This window comes from Cebus imitator, unplaced genomic scaffold (genome assembly GCF_001604975.1).
Source record: "Cebus imitator isolate Cc_AM_T3 unplaced genomic scaffold, Cebus_imitator-1.0 Scaffold402, whole genome shotgun sequence".
Classification (NCBI taxonomy): domain Eukaryota; kingdom Metazoa; phylum Chordata; class Mammalia; order Primates; family Cebidae; genus Cebus; species Cebus imitator.
In genome coordinates, this window is record NW_016107717.1 from 752,868 (window position 1) to 776,678 (window position 23,811).

General features: G+C 42.8%; 1 protein-coding gene across 2 annotated transcripts in view; it reads right to left on the reverse strand.

Moving 5' to 3' along the window:
• ASTN1 (astrotactin 1) overlaps positions 1-23,811 on the reverse strand; it is a 323,619-nt gene that overhangs the window by 82,423 nt on the left and 217,385 nt on the right. For both annotated transcript variants that reach the window (XM_017508838.2, XM_017508837.2), the window contains exons 9-13: positions 19,395-19,469; positions 12,587-12,724; positions 11,927-12,077; positions 3,947-4,113; positions 392-586 (exon numbers count right to left, since the gene is read on the reverse strand). In XM_017508838.2, the coding sequence (XP_017364327.1) occupies positions 392-586; positions 3,947-4,113; positions 11,927-12,077; positions 12,587-12,724; positions 19,395-19,469 (726 nt within the window). The remainder of the gene's footprint in view (positions 1-391; positions 587-3,946; positions 4,114-11,926; positions 12,078-12,586; positions 12,725-19,394; positions 19,470-23,811) is intronic.

Sequence of the window (23,811 nt, forward strand, 5' to 3'; positions counted from 1 at the left end):
CCCTGAGAGGGTTCCAGAGGCCCTTAGGTATCCTTGGATGACACTCTGAGGACTGCTGTTCTAGACTGACTCACACACTGATACTTCAATTCATAGGGAAATGGAGTTTGAGCATTTTTGTGCAGGCTTTCAAGCAAATCTTCCAGTTCCTGCCTGGGCAAAGTAAAATCTCATTTAACACTTTACTGTTAACCCAAACTAAGCATGGTTCTTGGATTTTAAAAGAAGGAATGTAGATTTGGCGAACACCAAGGACAAGAACATAGTCTATCCATTTAGGCATATCATATTTACCTTGCTCCAAGATATAAAGCTTTATGCTAGTGCAAAGCTCTTTAGAGAAAGTCCACCAACAGCCTTGAATAGTCAGTTCTATGCATATGAGGTTTACCTGAATGTTCCTTTCAGCACCTGTCCGGCAGCCACTTCCTTGGAATGGTTGTTGTAACCAAAGAACATCTCCCCAAAGAGGGTCTGGTTCATGGGAAGCTCCCTGCTTTCCCCACAGTCACTTCCCTCTGGGCAGGTCTCCGTGATAAGTTGGCAAGAGCGGCCATCCACGCCAAGCTTGTAGTCCTCAATGCACCTGGCATGAAGGAGAGCTCAATGTAAGAAGATATTCCATCAATTAGCCATGCAGGCAAGTCCACCTGTATATTGGGAAGACATGCCGTTGACAGCATGTTGGATGACCAAAGATTAGATTTCTAAATTAGATTCCAATTTGATTTTGACTTCTTGGTTTTTTAAGCCAGTAAAAAACCAAGCCATTTTATCATGTGATCAGACTAAATCTCTCACCTTTGCTGTGCAGAGAAGTGCTGTCAGAACTTCAGGGTGCCCTCTCCTCTAATAACTGTACAGTTTCCCATATAGGTCAGGGTAAGAATCCTGAAGATAAGCTTGTAAATGAGTTAACACATTTAAATCCAACATATTCTAGAGCTTTTCTTAAAAACCATCTATATGGTCAGATCCTGCATTTGTTTGGAGGGTAATTAGGCAGCAAAAGGAATGACACTGTGCTTAAGAAATTAATAACTTTCTCATCTGGTCCGGTGACAAGTCAACTAAGAAATTTGAAAGATTTATCATCTCCTGGCGGTGTTCTGTTTGAATGTATCCAAACAGGAGATCAACCCATAAAAACGCCTCCTCCATTAGGAGTAACCTTCCTGAACTAAACAGACCCTAGGGCACACAGTGTGAATGCCATGTGCACCATTAACCAACAACTGCCTCCTTGGCATCCTCCTAATTATTAGGATGGAAAAGCAACACCAGTGTTAGCAAATATGGGTCAGTAACTCATAATTGGACCTTATTTGTAGTTACAGTGAGAAGAATATACATTTGTTAGCTAAAGTAAGAACTTCTTTTATAAGGCTGCCATTAAAAAAGAATATTGATTTAATTTGGGCCTCTAATCAGACATACACCAAATTTAGAATTTAAAGACGCTCATGATATTAAAGCACATCATTTATTACTATCCACAGTCATTGTTATAATAAGATGAAGAACTCTGTCTTATGTAGAGGAATGAGGGATAATAAAGGGAGAAGCAATGTTGTTAATAGCAGTGACTTTGTCCTTTACAGGAAAACCTTGGGCCAGCTGATTAATCTCTCTGAGCTTCAGTTTCCAAAGCTGTAGAAAGGGGCAAAAAAGTAGCTGCTTCACTGGCTTGTTGAGAAGATTGAGAGACTGCATGTAATGAGCTTATGCAGTGGCTAACATACAGCTAGTGCTAATTAAATGTTATTAGTAGCAGCAGAGGTGCAAATGAGGCCCATGTTCATGCAACTTTAACTGCTTTTTCCATTTATCATTTATATATTTGTGTGAACAGGTGTGATTAGAGTTCTTTAATTATAAGTGTATGTGATTTGGTCTTTATATAAAAATCTCAAATCAAGGACTTCTGTGGCAGGCTATATTTAGTATGTTGGATAGTGCTAAACACACGTGTGTTGATTCTTATTGAAAGACGAGGAATTCCAGCTCAGGTCCTACTATATTAGTTCAGGAAACAGATGTAACTCAAGACTCCCAGAGGATTCCACGGCACCAGCTTAGGTCTGGGGCAAGATAGTGAAGTGGTTCCTTCCTTAAGGATACTCCTTAAGCAATAACACAATGTTTCTAGGAAGAATTCTGAAGCTGGCTGGTCCCCTTTCAGTCTACCTTGAACATCTGGACAGCTTCCCCTTCCATGCTGCCTCATCTCCCCCATTCTCCTGGCCATGTGGCCCACTGTAAACTCCTTTGAGGGGAGAGCCCAGGTCAGGTATCCCGTTCTTCCACCTACATCTGACACCCAAGGTTCTCTGTGCAAAGTAGGTGCTCAAATATATGTTTATTAAATAAACTTTGGTAACTTTGGTTGAATTGACCTCTGTTAATTGAAATGGGTCAACCCTGATGATAACATTACAGAGAATATTAAGATTTAGAGCAAGCTTCCATTTATGGTATGAGAGTTTACAAGAAACTGAACATGAAAATGGCTTAATTACAAAGAAATAAAACAAAACACAGTAAAATAACATTTCATGATTATTCAGCAGGCACTGTCTTTGGCAACAATCCAGCCTAGTTTTATGACTGTAAACATTGATTTTCATTGCAAGCCTGTCAGACTGTGAGATCCTTGAGGGCAAGAACTATGTGTTATTTATCTTTGCAGCTCAGTGGTCGGCACAGTATGTGGCGTAAAGTAAATTCTGCCCTTAGCAGGCCGGAAGAGAGAGGAAAGGGGTGAGGGGAGGGAGTGGGGAGAACAGAGAGTGGGGAGAGGATAAACAAGCTAACTATGGCTGTAGAAGAATAGCTGAATCTTTGTTTACTTTATAAATATAGCATAAAATGTCTTTAAATATAATTCCAGTCAGCAGTGTAAATTTAAATTTTGAGAGAATCACAGAACTTTTAAAAAATCAGGGAGGGGACCAGGCATGGTGGCTCATGCCTGTAATCCCAGCACTTTGGGAGACCGAGGTGGGCGGATCACCTGAGGTCAGGAGTTCGAGACCAGCCATAGCTAACATGGTGAAACCCCGTTTCTACTAAAAATACAAAAAATTAGCTGGGCGTGGTGGTGCACACCTGTCTACCCAGGTACTCAGGAGGCTGAGGCAGGAGAATTGCTCAAATCCAGAAGGTGGAGGTTACAGTGGGCCAAGATTGTGCCATTGCACTCCAGTTTGGGCAATGAAAGCAAAACTCCATGTCAAAAAAGAAAAAAAAAAATCCAAGAGGACCTGAATCTAGTCCTAATCTTCTCACTTATCACCTTCCCAGCTTTGAGGGAGTCATTTAATCTCACTGTGCATTAGTTTTCCCATCTGTAAAATGAGGCTGCATTGCCTGCCCTGCTCTCTTACAGAGTGATCCTGAGAAGAGATGAACTGGGGTAGGTGAGAAAGCTGGTCTGCAGGAAAGTGCTCTTCACACAGAGGAATAACTGTGCCTCAGGAGAAGTGGCTGCATGCAATGCTGGGACTTTGGGGGCAGAATTTAGAGAAGTTTCCATTTGTCCAAAGACCACCTCGCTTTTCTGAGAATTGACTAGTTTTGCACAGTCTTTCCTAAGTTTTAAACTATGAAAACCTTTTGTCACAAAACACCTAATTAACATAGCCTTTTAAAACACAACTTGGAAAATGCTCGTTTAATTGGAGGATGATTTAAGTAAACCATGTAGTTAACTTCCACTTGCAGGTAAATACCCCAGTTTCCCCATCTACAGGGGTTAGACTAGACTTAGGTCCCACCTAACTCAGACTTTAAAAATATTCCTCCTCCAGTCCCAGAGGATCTTTCCTCAGAGACTAAGGGATGACCTAGAGTTACCTACTCATGCACATTTCCTGGGTTTAGCATTGATAGTCCTGCGTCCTGGGACAGATGGATGCCAGGTGGCCTCGCTGGCAGCTCAACTCACCCACAGAACATGAGGATGTTGTACAAGGTGGGGTCATCCGGGAAGGGCGCCATCTGCTGGAGGCACAGCTGCTCACAGCCGCCGTTGAAGCCGTCGGAACAGTCCACCCCGATGTGGCGGTCATAGCAGCCGGAGCTGTCCTTCATGGGACTGAGTCCGGATGGGCACTGGCACAATCAGAAAGCATCCACGTAGATGGGTGAATCAGGGAACTGAGTACCCGTTATCAACACTGGTACCAAACAGCAGTGGTGGAGGGAACGGACTGAGCCAGGGCTTCTAGCCTGAAGGAGGAAGTGAACTTTCCCTATAAGCTTGGAGGGCGTTTGCGCTCATAGTGGGAGTAGCTGTATCATCACCTCCCTGTGTCAGGGATGCTCTTTGGAAGACACACAGACAAGGGTACCTACTATATGATCACCCACAGGCACTGCACTTGGGTTTGGCTGGATACTTTTAATGCAAAATATTTAGCTTCTCTGCATGACCTTGTCCTCAATAATATACTCCCCGGGAATTATAGCAAAGAGAAAATCTAAGAAGAGGCCCCTTTTCCCAGGAAAAGACAAAAGAACTTGGTGAGCAATTGCAGCACTTACACATCACCTATTATATGCCAGACAGAGAGTAAGTAAAACTTGCTCTGAAACTCATGTGACCTTCACAACATCCCCAGGAAGTAAGCAGTATGATCGTCCCATTTTACATATGAGGCAACTGAGGCACAGAGAGTTTCACTTTCCTAAAGTCACACAGCAGCTCCTGGCAGAACCATGCTTGCCTGTGGAGTCCATGAGTTAGCTGCTTCCTCAAAAGCTCACACCATACTCAGCCGTTTACACAGTAGTCACCATTTACTGAACACTTATGAGGGGCTGGGCACAAAGCTTAAGTACTTTAGGTACTTTATCTCACAACACCCTATATTATCCCTGTTTAGAGATAAGGAAACCATTAACATTGCTAATTAATTCACAAACTCTTCTCGCTGCACTGGGCTCTGTTTAAAAGTCAATGACATTTATTTCCTATCCTGTTCCTTCTGCTTGTGCAACAGATTCTGTACATTTGCATTAGAGCCGATCCTTCCTAACAGCCTGGAAGCGGGTAAATAACTTGCACAAGGTCAAGCAGCAAGAATGGGGCAGAGCTGGGGATCTGTCCAGATCTGACTCCAAAGCTGGGGCTTTTAATGACTATACATACCATCAACTAGTTAATGCTCCTCCAAAACCAATACCAAGCTAAAACAAAACTTTCTAAACTTAATGAAACACAGTATTACACATCTCCCCTCCCTCCCTACTGCCTGGTTTCCACTTTCTCTTTGCTGCCAAGCACCTTGCCTTAGTAGCCCAGAGCTGCTGTAGGTGTGCCTCTGAAAACTCACCTGTCCTTCCTCCTCTGTTTGCTAATACTAATTCTGTAATTTCCCAAACAAATGGCCCCCTGTGGGCCTGCCAGGCTCCCAGCCTGGTCCATCCCTGTTTCTCCCCATGAAGGCAGCTGGAGTGCTAGAAGGTGACAGCATTTAAAGAAGTTTCCAAAGGCTGCCCCATGCTGTGCAAACCCAGCTGTTCCAGATGATGGTAAACAAGCAAATGAGGCAGCTGAGGACTGCACCCTGGGTTTTGCTAGCCTCCCACCTATCAAGTTCCTTGGCCATCCAGCTGTTAGGCCAGATGGAGCTGGCTTCAGCACTGCCCAGGCATGGATGCAGGATGGAAACACGGAAGACATGAAAGTTTCATTGGAATTAAATGGGCTGCACTGGTTGCTATGGTTTTTTTTTTTTTTTTCCCTCCTTCTAGGCAGCTTGCTAGAAGCCATTAAACAGATAAAGCCAGTCCTCCTGTTATTTCCACCTCACATAGTTTCAGCCCTTGTGCCAGCTGCCTATCTCAGTCACCAGCCAGTACTTCCCCTCTTTCCAACCACCCACTTTTTTTCAGAGTTCTCCTTCAAGCATGATTTTTGACAAAGACTTTGTTGAATGAAACACGAGCAGGCTTTGTTTCAGAGCTCCAAAACCACATCTTGCCTGGCCTTAATGTCTAAATGACCATTGCTATCCCAAATTGGACCAGCTGAAAGTCATACTTTCTTAGGAGACTTGGAGAAAAGACAGTTAGCTGCCTTGTCCAAGTTTTTTTTTTTTTCTCATCAGTAAAGCCAAGAATAGTACTAACAGTTATCAGAAATTAAGCAATTTGTTGTGTAGAATGGTATATATATATATCTTCAACCCAATAACACGGGTATATTTTATCTTCCACAATTTAAAGATGAACAAAATTAGACTCAGGAAGACAAGGTAACTTTTCTGGGTCACAGTGGTGGAAAATGGCACGATCAGACATTGGGCCTAGACTGTCTGACCTGAAAGCATGTGCATTTTCCATCCATTCCGCCATGCTGCTTCTCTAGTATGATAAAACCTGGATTCATGAGAATCCCTAAAGAAACAAAGTCAATGTGTCAACAAAGGAAAGCAATCCTGTAGATTTGTTGAATGCTTTAAGGAATTCCTGAGTATATTCTGGGGTCAATTATGGATTTGTAGATTCAGCCTAGTATTTTCTTTCTTTTTTTCCCTCTCTTTTCAAACACACACACAGAGTCATGCATGCACACACACACACGAAATACCAAAATACTATGAGTGTAAATATTTTAGGACAAAACATAAACTGTCCAGAGTGATGGCCTTGATGGCGAGTCAAGATCCTCAACCACTGAAAAAGATGCAATTATCTCTACTGCAATTATCTCTACAGCCCAACTTCTTTGGGCTGCAGTTCAGAGTAAAATATTTTAGAAAAATTTCCAGGAAAAAAAGGCTAAAACCCAAAATAGTTTTCTTCTTAACCCTTGGGAACCAGAACACACATTCTTTAAGGAGTTTCCTATGGTATAAATTTGTTTTGTTTTTTGCCTGAATCTTCTTTCTGCTGTTACATCCACATTCTGGGTTCCCTCAAAATCTATAGCTAAATACAAAGAAACCAGAGTCTCCAAACCATGCTCTTCTTCTTAGAAGTGTTTATAGCCAGAGCCCTGTTGTCAGGAAGAAATCCTGCCTCCAGGAGAAGCATGCATTTATTGTTTGCAAGGGCTGGATATTCTTTTCTCATTGCCGTGGACAATCCCTCCACTTACTCCTTGAAAGAGAACTGTTTGCTCAAGAGAGAGCCCCAAGGTCATATATTAACCCTTCTTCGCATAGGTTATATTTAGCATTCCCAGGGACTTTATAAACTACAGGCTTAGGAAGAAAACTCCATTTATTATGGCCACAGCTCTTCCCCATCAAAAAGGTTGAATAAATGAGCTCATATTTCAGTGACCTCTAAAATACACAAGGTTAATCATCTTTCATGAGATGTTCATGATTTCTTGACTTATTAGTGGTCTAAGGCATAATTTGCTAATGAGATTAAAATGGTTTTTCTCATTCAATTCCTTGTCTTTGCCATCTTTCCCCTCTTTTCCTACCAATGATTTTTGGTTGATTAATTACTTAGGAGGCTGGTCAAATCTCACTAAGACTAAGATGCATGCTTCAGTTCTAAGTTATGAAGTGGGTGCTCTGTTAGCAGATGAGTATGAGAGATAAACACATGAGCATATTCTGAACCTCTGGGAGAAAAGGGATAGATTCCTGCAGCCAAGTCTACCTCACCTTACCTAGATGATTCATAAGATACGCAACTATAATTCCTACTAGAAATAGGTTCTCTTTTACTAGATGGCAATCTCACTTATTTCACAAATAATGATTCCCAAACTTTTTGATGGGCTCTGACATATGGGCTCAAGCTATGCAGGACTTCTCCCGAGGGGAAAAGTTTGATAGAGTTGAATTTATATTTCAGCTGTGATAGCTTCCTGCCTTCATTTCTCTGGAAGCCTCTGAGGCATACTCTTCTGCTTACTGTCTTACAGAGAGAAAGAGAGACGGTAATCCATGACGGTCTCCACACATCTGTGCTACAGTAGAGGTGAAATGACACATTTCATGGGATACCATTGTAGACAGCATGTGGAGGGAAGGGCAGCAGGGTCACTGGGTAATTCGAAGCTCATTAGAGCATAATGCTCCGGCAAGGAAGGTCGGGTGTTCAACACATGAGGAAGTGGGTAGCTGACCTCTCCCCATCCATAGCACAGCCTGCTCACTAGTGTACAATCTTATGAATTACAAAGCCAAGGCATTTTTTGGCCACTTTCATAATGAGTGGGAAGACAAAGAAGGAGCATTAGGGCATGGGCTTTCTTCTTTTTTTTTTGTACTGCATTAAAAATCATTTTCAAAGATTCAAGCAACGTTTTACATGAAGCCTCAATAGGTAGACTTGATAAGAGTGAAGGCATCTGGCTAAAGTTCAGAGCAGGGAGGCTGGAGTCCTGCCAGCCAAGCCTGCTCCAATCCCCACTGCCATCTCCCATGGATGCTCCCTCCAATGACATCCCTGGCATAATGCTAGAAATTTGTGAAGATATCACCTTACATGGCAAAAGTGACTTTGCAAATGTGATTAAATTAAGGCTCTTGAAATGGGGAGATTATCCTGAATTATCTAGATGGGCTCAATTACAAGAGTCCTTGAAAGTGGAAGAGGGAGGCAGAACTGAAGAGAGAGGGGGATGTGCTGCAGAACAATGGTCAGAAAAATGCACTGTTGCTGGCTTTAAATATGGAGAAGAGTCATGTGTCAAGAAATATGGGTGAACTCTAGAATCTGCAAAAGGCAAGAGGGATTCTTTCTAGGCCTCCAGAAAGGATTGCAGTCCTGGTGGCATCTTGATTTTAGCCCAGTGGGATCCACGTTGAATTCTTGTCTACAGGGTTGTAGGTCAATAAATGCGCATAACCTATACCCACTAAATCGGTAGTAATTTGTTACAGAAGCAGTAGGATTTAAGAACTCTTGAAAGGCCCTATAGGGCTCACTCAATAGACTGAGAACTGCTACTCTTGCACAGCAGCAGTAAGGAACACAGCTCTTACCTTGTACACCAAGAACAATGAGTAAGATTTGGTCATCAGCAGTGGGTAGCTGACCTCTGCTCTGGGAACCCTCATGAAATTTCAGCAGTCGGTGGCTGTTGGAGAGCAGTCTGGCTTGGAATGGTGTGACTGTGGTTTGTACCGGGCTGTGTCTTTCACGGATATTTGTTTCCTGTCCTCAGAGACTATATAAACAACAGGGCAATTAACTGTGTAGCAATTAACCCTGTGGGAGTCCATGCATAGCTGAGAAACGTGTCCTGCTTCCTAGAAAGAATGAAGGTTGAGCAGCCTACTTGGACCAAACATGAATCCCACCTGTCAGGTTTGAATTCAGCCAGGAAAATATAAAGGCACACACTCTGCCTCTGCTCACATCTTTGCTCCTTTGTTAGGTTCCTTAAGAGTCAGCGTGTTCAGAGTTTCTCATCTCTCTCTCTTTTCATAAAAATAGGCCTTTCTTGGGAAGCCTTTCAGTTCAGCACTCGGAGGACTGAAAGTTAAGTTTATGTGGAGAGGAGGAAGGCGGGCCAACTCTCCGCAAACTGCAGTTGGTTCGCCTGATGCCTTTGCCCCTGGTCCACTTCCAGATGACAAGGGACCTCTCTGATGATACATCAGAGCATTAGGACAGCACCGATGCTCACTGGAGATGGGTCAGGTTCAAAGTCAAGTCTCTGACCTTCTCAGTGGGGTAACAAGGGTCATGATGGGACACATCAGCTCTCACCCATCTGCCCTCCTGCCTCAGGAAGCCTATGCTTCACACCCAATGACAAAAAAAGAAATTGAGTGTGTTTGCCAATCTGCCTGCCCCTCCTTCTCCAGCAGCCATGTCGTCCAGTGGCTTCTAAGTGTTATGCTAATACCAAATACTGGTATAACTGGGTGACTTTCTGCAGTGGCTCCAATTCTAAAATGCAGCAGCCTTATTGCAAATGCATATTCATCAGAACTATTCCTGCTAGCTCTGTCTCACAGATCAGTGTTAAAAGTACAAAAATCCATCAGCACAGCTACGTGCCAAGTCAAAGGGGCTAGGATCACCAACAGAAGGCATCTGACGGGAAGACTCAGGAAGGGGCAGAGAAGTGGCGGGAGAGGTAGAGTCTGTACCTGTGTGTGTCTGCTAATGCAGATGCATGCTCAAACTCATAATGCGGTGGCTATGGGGCGGGGGGAGGAGGGGGAGGTGCACATGTGAACACAGTGTCTCAGCACTTAGAATGAATCCAGACAGTAACAAGAAATGAAAGGCTAAAATCCAGATGAAGGAATATAAGCCAAATAGCTTTTTTAAAAAGTGTCTCAGCTGGGAGCTCCATTAGATAGTAAAATTGTCTCTTGAGGATCCTAGCTGGGAGCTTATTGCTTAAGACATGTGGAAGTGGACCAGCCAAAGGGAAGGCAGCACTGTGGGACATCAGCTTCCCCCTTGGCCACCATGACCTACAGAGCACTGTTCTTTGCATTTTCCTGACAGTCCTTCCTGTTCTTCTTTCCCCTCCTTATGATGAACTTACAGGTTCTCCTCCTACCTGCCCCTGAGTGCTCTCTCTCTCCCTTTCTTTTTCTTCATTTTCTCCTCCTTCTCAGATGAATCAGCCTCCTGGCAACTGCTGCCTCATCGGTAAAAGTTTGGGGAAGCCTCAGGGCTGGGAGCTCTCCACCCTGCACCAGCACATATCCGTCTTTGATTGAGAACGGCTCCCTGAACAGAGCAGGTGCTCGGTGATGGGGAAGAGAGGAGGGGAAAGATGGCATCATCCTCACAGCTTGCCATGGCTCTGGGTCCTCTCACATAGCACAGCTGTCAGACTGGGAAGTGAGATGGGCACCACATCTTCCCCAGAACTGAAAGCTCCTGTTCTAACCCCCAATCCAGCAGAGCTACCAGTGAATCATCTCGTCTTCTTTTCTCTCAATCTGAATGACTTTCCTCCCCACCTCCTCTGTCCCATTCCCTCTCCTCTCTTGAGGACTGTATCATTCTGCCTTCAAAGAAGGGAGGGATGGTAACAGACAATAGTGCTGATGGGCATAAGAATGGCCCACATAAAGGAGCCAGCGGCCAAAGGCTTCCTCTGCTCCTGCCTCCATTTCTCTGCATGGCACAGTACAGTCTTCGCATCCACGGTATGGGAGACAGCTTAGTTCACTCTAGCCCAAATTGTCTTACTAGTTAATAGTATCACTGATTTTAGGAGACAGGGTCTCACTCTGTTGCCCAGGTTGAAGTACAGTGGTGAAATCATAGCTCATTGCGGCCCTGAACTCCTGGGCTCAAGGAATCCTGCTGCCTCAACCTCCAGAGTAGGTAAGACTATCAGCATAAACTGCCATGCCCAGCTAATGTATTATATTTTTTGTAGAGATGAGGGTCTCGCTATGTTGCCCAGGCTGGTCTCAAACCCCGGGCCACAAGTGACTCTCTCACCTCAGCCTCCCAAAGCATTGGGATTACAGGTGTGAGTCAGCCACAGTAAGTGAAGTCCATAGAGCTGATAACGAAGTATTATAAAAGCCCACATCTTAAGAAGCAGGTGCTCGTTGCTGTGGCCACAGAGGGGACACAGTTTTCTTGTATTATTATTTTTAATTTTCTCACTGGCATTCCTGGCATTACTTATTTCCTTCATTACTCTAGCTTTAGGTAGTTTTCTCCTAAATTTTTCTATTACATTTAGAGTCAATGTCATCCTATTAGGCAGTTACTTAGTTCTCATCAACTAAATTTTTTCTTGAATAGTTACAGTGCACATAGTAGGTGCTCCATAAGAACTTCTTGACTGACTGACTCATGAGTAGCTTCTCATCCTTAACAAGAGAAAATTACTAATTTACATTAGCTGGTGTTTGCAGCTGGGGATCACAGCACATTTTTACCTATATATCTGCACTGTGTCTTCCCCTGTGCCTTCCTCCCCATCCCCCAAACAAAAACTACCAGCTTGGCAGGGCAGACCTACCACGCAACCAGTGGAGTCCAGCTTGCGATCTGAAATACAGCGGAAATTCTTACTGCAGCCCCCGTTATCTTTGCTGCAGTCGCGCACTGGCCCAAAGGAATCTAAGAGAACCTCCAGGCTGTCGAAGGAGGATGAAGTCATCAGCTCCTCTCTGTGGGGAGAAAGAGTGGGAGGCAGAAAGGAGTCAAGGAGATTCCAGAAGCAACAAGTGGTGTTACATTCCATGCTCCTATCTAGTCAACTGAATTGTATCTCACTCTCTCTTACAAAAATTGAAGATCAAACTATACTCCAAGCCTTGAACTAGCAGATTATGGGCATTCTCTGCATCTGGGAAATGAGCCATGTCCTGGTCAAAGAAAGAGGTCTAAACTTGGGCAAGTAAATTAACATTTTATTGCCTGTCAGTCCTTAGGGTATGTGAGAAGTGCTTACAAACTCTAACTTTATGTCTTCTTCCAGTGAATGAGCCTTGGGATGTGCAATATTGACCCAGATAAAAAGCAGATCCTTGCACAACATAGGGGGAGTTTGCAGGCCGCCTGCCAATTTTTCCATTTAGCTTGTTGTGACTCCTTCCCCAGCACCTAGAACCTTCAGGTCGTTTCTCATTCTGCTTCCCAAGCCAATTTCAGGCCTCAGCCCTGAAGCCAGACTCACCTGACCTCCACAGCATCCTCCATCACGGTCATGTCCGTCTTGCACTTTGCTGATGGATTGATGGCCAGTTCGGCTGGTGGAATCACAAAGCTCTTGCTGAGGGGCAACCACATGCCCTCCCCAAGGGTGTAGGTGAATCTGCAGGGACACCCAGCGCCAGGTGGTCATGACTGGGGGCATAACCACCCACCACTGGGGGATCTGGCATTCCATCACCAGCTGCTTTCTTCAAACCCCTTGCAGTCCCCTTCAGAAAGTGCCATTTTATGGGTACAATGACTAAGTCCTAAGGAGGCAGAGAGGCCAACCCTTGCTCACATGGCCAGGCAGCTGGAGGACTGATTATGGTGCCCCCTCACTAGCTGTTAGAAGTAGTTTTTAATCAAGTCATAAAAAGCAAGTTCCAGTTTTCTTCAGATTTGAAGCTGGGCTTCCCCTATCTTGAGTCACATATAATTGGAAGCATTTCAATTGACGAGAGATGCCAGCCTCCCACCATCTCCATCCCACAGCTGCACACCCACAGTGGCAGCAATGGCATCTCTCTGTGCCTGGAGGAACCCTAACAAAGAAAAGAAAGAAAGAAAGCACCCCTCTACAGTTTCTGTGTGATGGGAACAGAAATGACTAAAGCCAAGAGCCTCCAGGGAGGAGAGAAGAGCAGATGAACAAACGAACAAAACAGGCCCAGATTCATTCTCTGCACTCCTACCCACAAGCTTGGCTTCTTTAACCCTTGGGATACAGGGAAGAGGTTTTTTTTTTATTTATTTATTCTTATAACAAGGGCTAAAAGGAATAAAAGAATAAATTGGCATTTCAAGGGAGAGCTTTAAAAAATGAGGGACTATTTGTTTATTTATTCATTTCATTTCAAAGGCATTCAAATGCTCTGTGTTCATAGTCAAAAATAGTCTTCAGGATGAAAGCCAGTGTGGGTGGGATATGAGGAGGCTGTGGCAGTCTGGCATCCCCTCCCCACTTAATGTGGAGGGAGGAACAATGGAAGGATGCTTACAATTAAACAGAAGCTGGCTCCATTAGCACGCTGCTCACACAGCCCGATTTCAGAATCCTGCTCCTTTCTCTTCCCTAACCCATATACAACCCTCTCCCCTCCCCAGGTTGTCTGAAATTCTAGGAAACCAGATTGATGCCTTGAGACCTTTCATTTAAAAAAAATGTAACCCTCTTCAGTAAGCTGGCTACACAGCAGACTCATTGACTAGGGCTCGTGAGTTAGAGGGCAGCCAAGCCACAGGATTTCTGCCCACACCCTAAGAGAGTCCTGGGCCCTACAGTAGGTGGAGGGGTGTGGGACATGTGGCAGCTTAATGCAGGGGACTTCCAGGGGACAGGCAGAGCCACTGGAAGGAGGGAAGTGGCCAGGATTTGGGGGATTTTGCTCCCATTTCCACCCTGACTCTTGATCCCCTACTTCTCTGACCTGTTGGAGAAGCTCTGCCTTAAGGAGCCTTGAACTGTCAGAGATACTTCTGGCTCTGAAAGAGGCACTCAGTTCTCCCCACTCACAGGAGTATGAGGCAGTAGGTTTGTGCAGAGAGGTGCCTGCACTAGGGGAGGAAAGCTTTTTACTTAGGGGACATTAGAAGACGATCGCTTTATTCTTCAGTGAAGCATTTAGCAAAATTGGAAGCATGACAGCTCCTTCACACACACACACACACACACACACACACACACACACACACACACACATTCACACACTCACATGCTTCACATGCTTCATCTGGTAAGATTAAGGAGCCCATTCAGGGCTGATTGCCTCAAGGTACCTGGAATCTGGGACTTAAGGATAAATGTAGGTTGAAGAAAACAACCTCAGAGAATTTGTATAATTTCACTTTGAATTTCCTAATGGACATCCTTGAGAGAGAAACATTGTAACAGGCAGGCAGGAGTGGGGGCACCAGCCACTATTACACTGTTTTGGAGACGATGTCTACAAGTTTGAATGGTACCAAGGAGAAGGCAGTTTATTGGATGTAAAAATACATTTTTGTATTCTATTTTGATTTCAAAATTACAATTTTTGCATTGATGCAGAGCAACAAATCTGTGACCTGTGGTTTATAATTTATGTAACTTATTTTCGGAAGCTGTTGGCAGTTCTGGTACATTTCTGATGGTTAATTTTTCTTTGGAAAGAGGAGGCTCCATGCCCATCCATCTGACAGTTTTCTCTTCCTCCTCTGAATACACTAATATTCCTAAGGGAAAAGCAAATCACATCTTCCCCAACTTAAGCTGTTTGTGGCACCCTGTACCTACAGGATAAAGTCCCAGCCTCCAAAGAGGTCACCCCCAGTAGCTGAAAAAAGTCAGCTTCTTTTTTCAGCAAACCCTGGGTCACCCTCTGCTCTTATAATGAGACCTGACTATAGTTCCTAAAGTAGTCTTGATTTTCTCACATATTTGCTTTTGCTCCTAATAGTCCTTCTTTCTGGATTTTCTTCCCTCTCTTTGCTTGACTTCTAATCATTTGCAGACTGAGGTAAGATCTTACGCCAGAAAGCCCAGCAGGGCCTTTGCCCTCTAACCTCAGGCTGAACAAGGGCTGACTCTGTGCACCTGACCCAGAGCCCCTTGCTGCCCCTAAAAGGATGAGTTGTGTCTGTCTTTTCACGTGTCCATCACCACTTAGAAGAATGTGCTCTCTTGGATGGCAGAGGACAGTTCTTTGTTATCTTTGTAACCCTCACACAATTTCTGCCCCAAAGAGGTCACTCAATAAATATTTATTGACTGGTCAATAAGAGTATTTCATTAGGTTCTTTAATTTGTACAAGTTTATGGGGAACACAGTTTCAATGTTCAAATATAAAGGTGGAGGCAGAGGTGAAGATTATCCTCCATGTACAGCAGGCTATAGGTTAACCCCTGGGTTTAAATGGATGTAAAGGTTAAGGTGGAAATGAATTAGATATTGTGAGTAACCTCCTGTGTGCAGAGCAGCTCCTGAGACACTGCACTGGACCATGTTAATAAAAAAAAACAGCCTCCGGTAAGATCAAGGTAAGACCCTGTAGGGGAAGCAAAGTCAGGTGTGGGGTGAGACTAAACCTTTGCTGAGAACTGTAAAGGGGTAGGTGCCTTGTAGCACGGCCTCATTTATCCTTCTAACATTCCTCTGAGGCTGGTCACCTGGCCCCATTTTACCAAGGTATCAACTAATTTTTAAGGCTAGTCACCTCTCCAAGGTCACCCTCTATAAATGGAAAAGTTGGGATTGGTCTGATTCTCAGGTATGGATCCCAGCAGCTTTCTAGCCCATGCTGGCTCTGGCCTATGGAATTCTAAAGTTTCCTTTCATCAGCAGAATCTACTGAGTAACTCCAAAAACCAAATATAGAACAAACTGTCAGAGAAAAGCTGTGTCCTAAAATTTCATCTGTCCCTCATTCATACAGATTTGGCAGGACAACTTCAAAAAGCTACCCAAGAGAAGCTGGGTGAGCATCTAGAGAATGCTTTCCTAACTCGGGCCTTCTCTGGAGACAGCTGGTGGTGACCAGTGCAGTTGATGGCTCAGCTGTGTGCTGAGTCCTGCACACAGTCCTGTGTTCATCTAGAGCTAGAAGAAATTCCTGTCCAGAGGCAAACACTCACCAGAGAGTGCTGCATAGAACAGGGCTGTGCTCTCACCATGGCTCGCCATTAAATGGAATGTGAAGAAACGGATCAATTGCTCTTGACCTGGCATCTCCACGCTTCCTTAGAGCAGGCTATTCCAGGATGAGGAATTATTCCAAGGGATGCAGGCACTCACTTTGAAGGAAGGTCTCTGTGGGATCAATTTGCTCAGTACCAATCCCTTTCCCCACAGTCTAATGGAAAGGAGTGATTCTAACCACAGTGGAAAGGACTTCTTGGGTAATGGAATGGGTTTGGTGGAAAGATTCAGTTGGTAGGTTCAGAGTCCTCTTGGATCCATTGAGTCTAGCTTGGGCCCTTCCCAAGTTATTTGGGATTGCAGATTACCAAGGTTAAGTGGAACATCAAGGTCTTTTCTTACTCTAGGTTGAAGATTTTAGGAAATATCTGAAATGATTATCTACATATATCTATTGAAGTTCTGCTGTGTTCACAATTGCATGTTAGTTGTTAAATATTTAAAGTGATATAAGATACCACCCCTTCTCTCAAGAAGAACATCATTTCACTGGGAAAAAATAGGCAATTGAAAAATAAATATTAAATAAAATAACTGATGAATACATAGTATAATCAGTAAGTAATAGGCATTTGCAGGGGTAAAGCCATTGTGGATTGGTACAGTGGATTGGAGATATTTTAGAGCAACGTTCTTCAATCCTGGCTTCAGGTCAGAATCACCACAGTGCTTTTAAAAAACACTGATGCCCTCGCCACACCTTCCAGAACTTATGAATTAATTGGTTTGCTCTGGGTATGACTGGCAGTCATTTTTAAATCACACTGGAAACTCTCATAGAGGGCCACGGTTGGAGACTGCTTTCTGGATGAGACTATAAATCCTTGAAGTCCAAGACTATCTTGGTCATATTTGTTTGGTTATATCTGCAGCCTCTGTAACAGTGCCTAGGTATTCAATAGATGCTGAGTTTGGTGGAGACTTGATCCGGACCGTAAAACGGGTAGTATTTATATGACAAGGAAAATGTGCATTCTTGCTAGAGGAAAGGGTGTGAGCAAGTGTGAGAGTGGGAGATATTCAATTTATTGCAGATATTGGATCAGTCAGAAAACAGATCCAACTAAGAACAAAAGGTTCTCTAGAAGAGCAGCTCATTTAAAGGAAGGTGTATGTTGTCATTCAATAGTAAAGATATTTAAACTCTACTTCAGAATCCAGAGAGATGTTTAGGAGCTTGGAATTCAACAGGACACTAAATCACGAGGGAGCATAGTAGCAAATAAGCAGCCAATTATAGTTACTGACCAGGTCATAGAATTTTTTAGAGTGGTCATTGGTAGGTTGTTTACTCAGATGCCAAGTGGTTTTGATTAAAATTCTTGGTACCTAAAACAAACAGATTGTGACTCATGGCTTTCATTTGAGAGGCTAGTTATTTCCATGTTAAGGATAAAAATTCTGAATCACTTGATTAACTCACTGGCTCCTGAGATAGCTGACCTCATGGGTCAAACCACACGACTGATCCCCTCTACAGGGCTTGGATATCACATCCAGTTGGCAGCCAGCAACTTTGAAAAAAAAACATAAATGGTGCTTGTGGGGACAGAAACAGTTTTCATGCAGGTTTTGCTTGACTAGCAATTTTATTAGGGCCCTTGTTTTTCAAAGTGTTAGTTTCTGACTTTTAGGGAATGGGGAACTTATCCACATCAATCAGCCAAATTCCACTAGGCTCCTCATCTGCCTTATCTTTATCACCCTTTGAAGTCCTAGAAGACCAGCAGTAGGAAAAAGAAAGAAAAAATCAGCTGAATGATAAATCCTTGTTGGAAAGTTTTAATACCCATGTCACAGTCCAAGGAATGGAGCTGACATCTCTTGCAGCACAAATCCTCAAAAGCAGCCTGTAGCCAATGCCATCAGCATGACCTAGCCTTCCCTGGGACAGACACTCAGCAGAGAAAAGGACAAAAGAAAGCCCTCAAGGAAGTGGTTCTGTGAATCTGCACTCTAGCTAGGAACGTGCCTTAGGAGAACACTGCTGTGGCTAAGCTGAGTCCACCCTGGGCTACAGGAAGAACACTAGAAGCTTTGCAGAAGGGTAAGCTCTAGGAGGCAAATGGAGGGGCAAAAATTGACACCTAGGCCAGGAATGGCTGAAAGATGGTCTGGGAAGGGGCTTGGAAAGGTGGCAGTGAATAAGTAAGACTCCACAAACGGTATAGGTGCAACTCTTCCATTTGCCCTGCACTGCTCACCATTTCTCCAGAAAAGGCATGCAGTAGCTGAATCCATCCATTTCCATCAGCCGCCTGTGCAGGACCATTTACTTCCTCTACTAGAGGACTTACTCAAGGAGAACATGTATTCATGTCCATACTGTCAAGCCAAGAACTTAGAAGGAACTCAGCAAATGTATGTTAAGTGAATGATAGACTTACAAAATGAATGGATGATAAGATCTTATTTTGGAAATAAACTGTTCCAGCTAAGGTCTAGTATGAATTAAACTTCATAAAAATCTAATCATTCCTGGCTTGCACTCAAATTATTCCTCTGCTGTGGACCTTTCTAATATGTGCTATTCCCAGGTATGTAGGTAGAAATTTGGGAGGGACTAGAAACATCCAATTTGATCAGGAAACTAGTAGATAAAAGAAAATAATAATGAGGCAGAGTTTAGAAAAGGGGAAGGCAGGGGCGGGAGAGGTTCATTTTGAACAACTTAAGATTCTATGAGGAAGGTGCAAATTAGATGCAAAATGGAGAGGCAGAAACTGACATTAATTGCCTACTCTGTGCCAGTTTCTGTGCCAGGGACTTTCCCTGCATTATCTCATTTATCTCTCACAATAACCTAGCCAGGCATGTAATATAGCCCCATTTAACACATGCAGAGACTGGAGGCTTCAAGAGGTTAGGTAAATTAGTGAGGTTCACAAAACTGGCAAAGAGGGAAGCCAGGACCCAAACAGAATCTGCCTGACCTCCAAGTCCTCTATGTTGCCCCTGGACATGACTAGGGGCAAGCACTTTTGTTAGTAGGTGGCGGTAACAACTAAAGGTGTTTCCCTTTTTATACTTTACCATTAGGAAAGTAAGTCCAGGGGGGAGTGGAACACAGGGTTTGCACACATACATAAGCCAAGTCCCTAGACAACCACTTACCTGAATATTTTATCAGAAGGCTGCTCTCCCAAAACCAGGTCAAAGCCTCGCTGAAATATTGTGTAAGGCCATGGCCTAAAAGAAGAAACATCACTCAATTAGATTTAACTCAATAAATACTCACTGAACATCTACTTTGTGCCAAGCACCGTGCTAGGTTGTAGAGACCCAGCCATCCAGGGCATAAGCCCCTGCCCTTGAGAAATCCACTAATATGAGCTCACACATGAACTTGAATACTGGGACTTGACAAAGAACACGATCAAGGTGAAAACCACTGAACCACTAGAAAAATAGTATTTAAAAGCCATGACAACTGGAACTATATATATAGAGAGAGTAAAATTATATGAAGATAGACCTCACATATTCATAATTCATGGTCCTTTGGATGTAGGTTTATAGAAACATAGCTTGGCCTCCCTTAAGAAGACCAGCATGAAAGGCCAGGCGCAGTGGCTCACGCCTGTAATCCCAGCATTTTGGGAGACTGAGGTGGGTGGATCATAAGGTCAGGAGTTCGAGACCAGCCTGGCCAACATGGTGAAACTCCATCTCTACTAAAAATACAAAAACTAGCCAGGCATGGTGGTGGGTGCCTGTAGTCTCAGCTCCTCAGGAGGCTGAGGCAGGAGAACTTGGGCGGCAGAGGTTGCAGTGAGCCAAGATTGTGCCGCTGCACTCCAGCCTGATGACAAAATGAGACTCTGTCAAGGAAGAAGAAGAGGAGAAGGAGGAGGAGGAGGAAGAAGAAGGAGAACAGCATGATTTCTTGGGAATTAGACAGTTCTGGATTTAAGTCCCATTCTGACATTGAACCAACTGTCTGACTATTGACAGATAATTTGCTTGCCCATCGTAATTTCCTATAGGGTTAATAAATGATAGCTACCTAACCGACCATTGTGAAGATTAAGCAAACCTCTTAGGCCAAGACTGCAGCTCATATGTTATACTCAACATGTTTTCTTTCCACATTCAAAATGACAAGAGGATTCTGGATCTTTGATAGATTTCAGACGTCTTCAAACATTTGAACATCACTCACTCAAACTGAAACAACCGATATCGTGTTTGCAAATATTTCTTAACTGTAATTCTAGTGAACATCTATGTATTGTCATATGTATTAGAAAATAACAAGGCTATTTATTTTAAATAGTGTATATCTTTTCACTAACCAAGATCTCTAAGCCCGTTATTTAAAGCAAGACTTAGCAAAGCCCAGATCTGTGTTAAATACTGAGCTATTGCACACACTAGGTGGATTTACCCCTTACACTTGTGGAACTTACAGTCTCATAGCTAACTCAATTATTGAAGATTTTACTGTAGACATTCATTTTGTTTTCAAGGATTACAAAAAGCCAGGAGAATAAATTACAATTATTATTTGGGGCTAATTCTAATACTAGTGGTTTTCAATGCAGAGGGTATCACCCCATAGAGGGCATTTTGATAATGAATGGCAGTTGTTCTGATGATGTAATGACTGAAGGTCACTATTGCCCTTTAGGAGGTAGGGCTAGTATAGCGAAGAGCGAACTGCTCAGGAAAGTTCTGCAGAACAAAAATTTCCCCACGTCCTACAAGCTTTTGAATGTCATGCAAGACATTTATCTAGGTTTTGCAAACCTGCTTCTAATGATTTGAGCACAGATGCTAACTCCATTGACATATAAGCACAAAGTACAGTTTCAATACATAGCAAATTTTCTAGATCCATAACTACTTTATAATTTGAGAGAATGTTACACGTTGTATAATCACTTTGAATCACCAATACAGCACAAATGTATCAGTCTATATTGCTCTCACACATATCATAATATAGTATTACATATTATATTACATATTACATTATGGTGAATCTACATTAGATACAAATGTCTGCCAAGTTTATTATTTATTGTAATGGAGTATCAAATAATTATAATTAGCATATGAAGATATAATTATTAAATTTTAACATAGTTATATCATTATCAATTATTTCTCCCTTTAATATTAAGACACTATTTGTTAAGATTTTGCATATACAGATTTTATTATTCATAAATTTTATTTACACAATAAAAGGGGTTAAAAAATATTTGTTATAGGCAGCAAACCACATTGCCATGTATGTACCTATGCAACAATCTTGCATGTTCTTCACATGTACCCCAAAACCTAAAATGCAATAAAATATATTTTTAAAAATATTTGTTATAAAATATTGATAGTGTTGGAAATCACCAACTTAACCCAACAAGCTAGCAAATTAATTACCCAGGGTCTTTATTTGTTGCAAAGGAAAGCCATTGGAACTACATAAGGAAGTGGCTTGGATGAATGTGTTCATTATTTAAGCTCACTATTTATAAATGCATTATTCCTGGGATTCAATTTGGAAATACCTACAGGCAAGAACTGGCTCCATAAAGTATCCAAACACTGTACTGTGAATAACTCTTGCATCAAATGAACCCTCCCCCAGGTATCTTTTATGTTTGTTCTATTCATTGTAGGTGAACTCACACAGTAGAGTTTGAATTTGATTCTTTTTTGGTGAACAGAAAATGGTGGTTTATGGGCAGCTAAAAATATCTGTTAATTCAAGAAAAAGTCTAGAAATCATGAGAAACAAAAAATATTCCATGTAATCCCAGACACCTAGAAAAGGCAATAAAAAAGGGAAAAGGGACATGCAATTTTATTTATCTCTATTTTGGGTAGGATCACATTTTATTTACTGTCAGTTTAACATTTTAAATAATATACATTTTGCCTTCCAGTCATTTCTAGTACTCGAAACTGATACAATGTGTAATTATAGTTAATTGTTGGCATGGTTCCTGGGTTGTTTGAAAATATATTTTCAGGAGCCAAATCTTAGGACTGGCATTGAATACTATGTGAACAATTAGCTATGCAGCATGACACAAATCAACCTGTATTCAAGCCAAACTTAAGGAAGCAATGAGCTTGGATATATTTATTAAGCATACATCCACCGTTGCTGGATAAGTTAGGTCAAGGAGACCTCCTGGCTCAAGGGGCCTGAAAATTAAGAACATCAACTCAACTTGGAAGGATGTAGGGGAGTGCAGTGTAGACCCTACCCTGATTATATTTAGAGGCAGCAGGGTACAGTGGTTTTAGGACATGGATTCTGGAGTTACCCTGCTATTTCCAATTCCAGCTTAGCCACCAATTGCTCTGTGACTTTGGGCAAGTTCCTTAATCATTCTGTAACCCCATGTCCGCATCTGTAAAATGAGACTGATGGTAATAACCCTATTTGACAAAGTTGTTATGAGGAGGAGCTAGCTAATGTAATTAACATACCCAGAACAGAGTGTGGCATTTAGTGAGTGCCATACATAGAATCACTGGTTAAATAAGTTAAATTTATCAAATACATGATACTATAATAATACTATAAATACTATAATAAGGAGTGGTTCCCAAATTTCAATAGAGGAGGAAGTGTTTTGCCCTACAGTGCAAATGCAATGCCAACACAAGGCTTTAGCTCAAATTGTAGAAGTCTTCATATAGGCTGGAGAGGAGACAATGTGAGTATGGAAAGGCTAAAGCCCCAATACTCCACCTCCCATCTCCCACCTCCCACCTCCCACCCAGTGGTCACTTCGCTGGGCAACTCACTCTACAGTACTGATATTAAATGCAAAGTGGGGAAGAGCGTATTGTGAAATGGCAAAAGAAGTCAGCGAGCAGTAAATTGCACTAGCAAAGGAATAAAGTGGAATTTACCCCTCTAGTCCGGAATGATCTGCCAGAGAGATGCGAAATCTTACTTGATTTGTTTAGCAAATATTTGTGGAGGCCTATTGTGTGTGAACTGTGATACTAGGCAACAGGAATTGGAATAAAGAGATTCTTGCCCTCAAAGGAATCTACAGTCTTTGTGAAGAAACACATATAGACTCAGGCAAACCACTGAGAACGTTAAAAGGGAAGAGGAAGGGGTTTTTAGGAAAAAAAGCTAAGTGGTAGTGGTTGGTGGTAGAGTCGCCATCCTGGGTACAGGGAAGGCTGGTGTTGGCAGTGCATGGAATGACAGCGGAGGGTGTGACAGGGAAGCTTGGTGCACACAAACAGAAAGCCACAGATGGCCATACAAGAAAAGGCAGGGGCAAAGTAATGAAGAGCTGGACATAAAAGCACCCATAACGATTTGAAACAGACTTACTTGAGACCCACTGAAAGAAGAAAGGCCTCTGTATTTGAGCTCTTCAAGTGCAAGAGAAAGTAAGAAAACCCAACAGGCCTCACTAAAAATGAAGTGTATCATGAAGTCTTGTATCCAGGTTTAAATGGATGTTGCCTCTGAGATGCGTGCAAGCAGGGTCTACGGGCCCTTCTAGGTGTCCCTCGCCTCCCTTTGCTCTGTTTCTCAGACTATGGGATT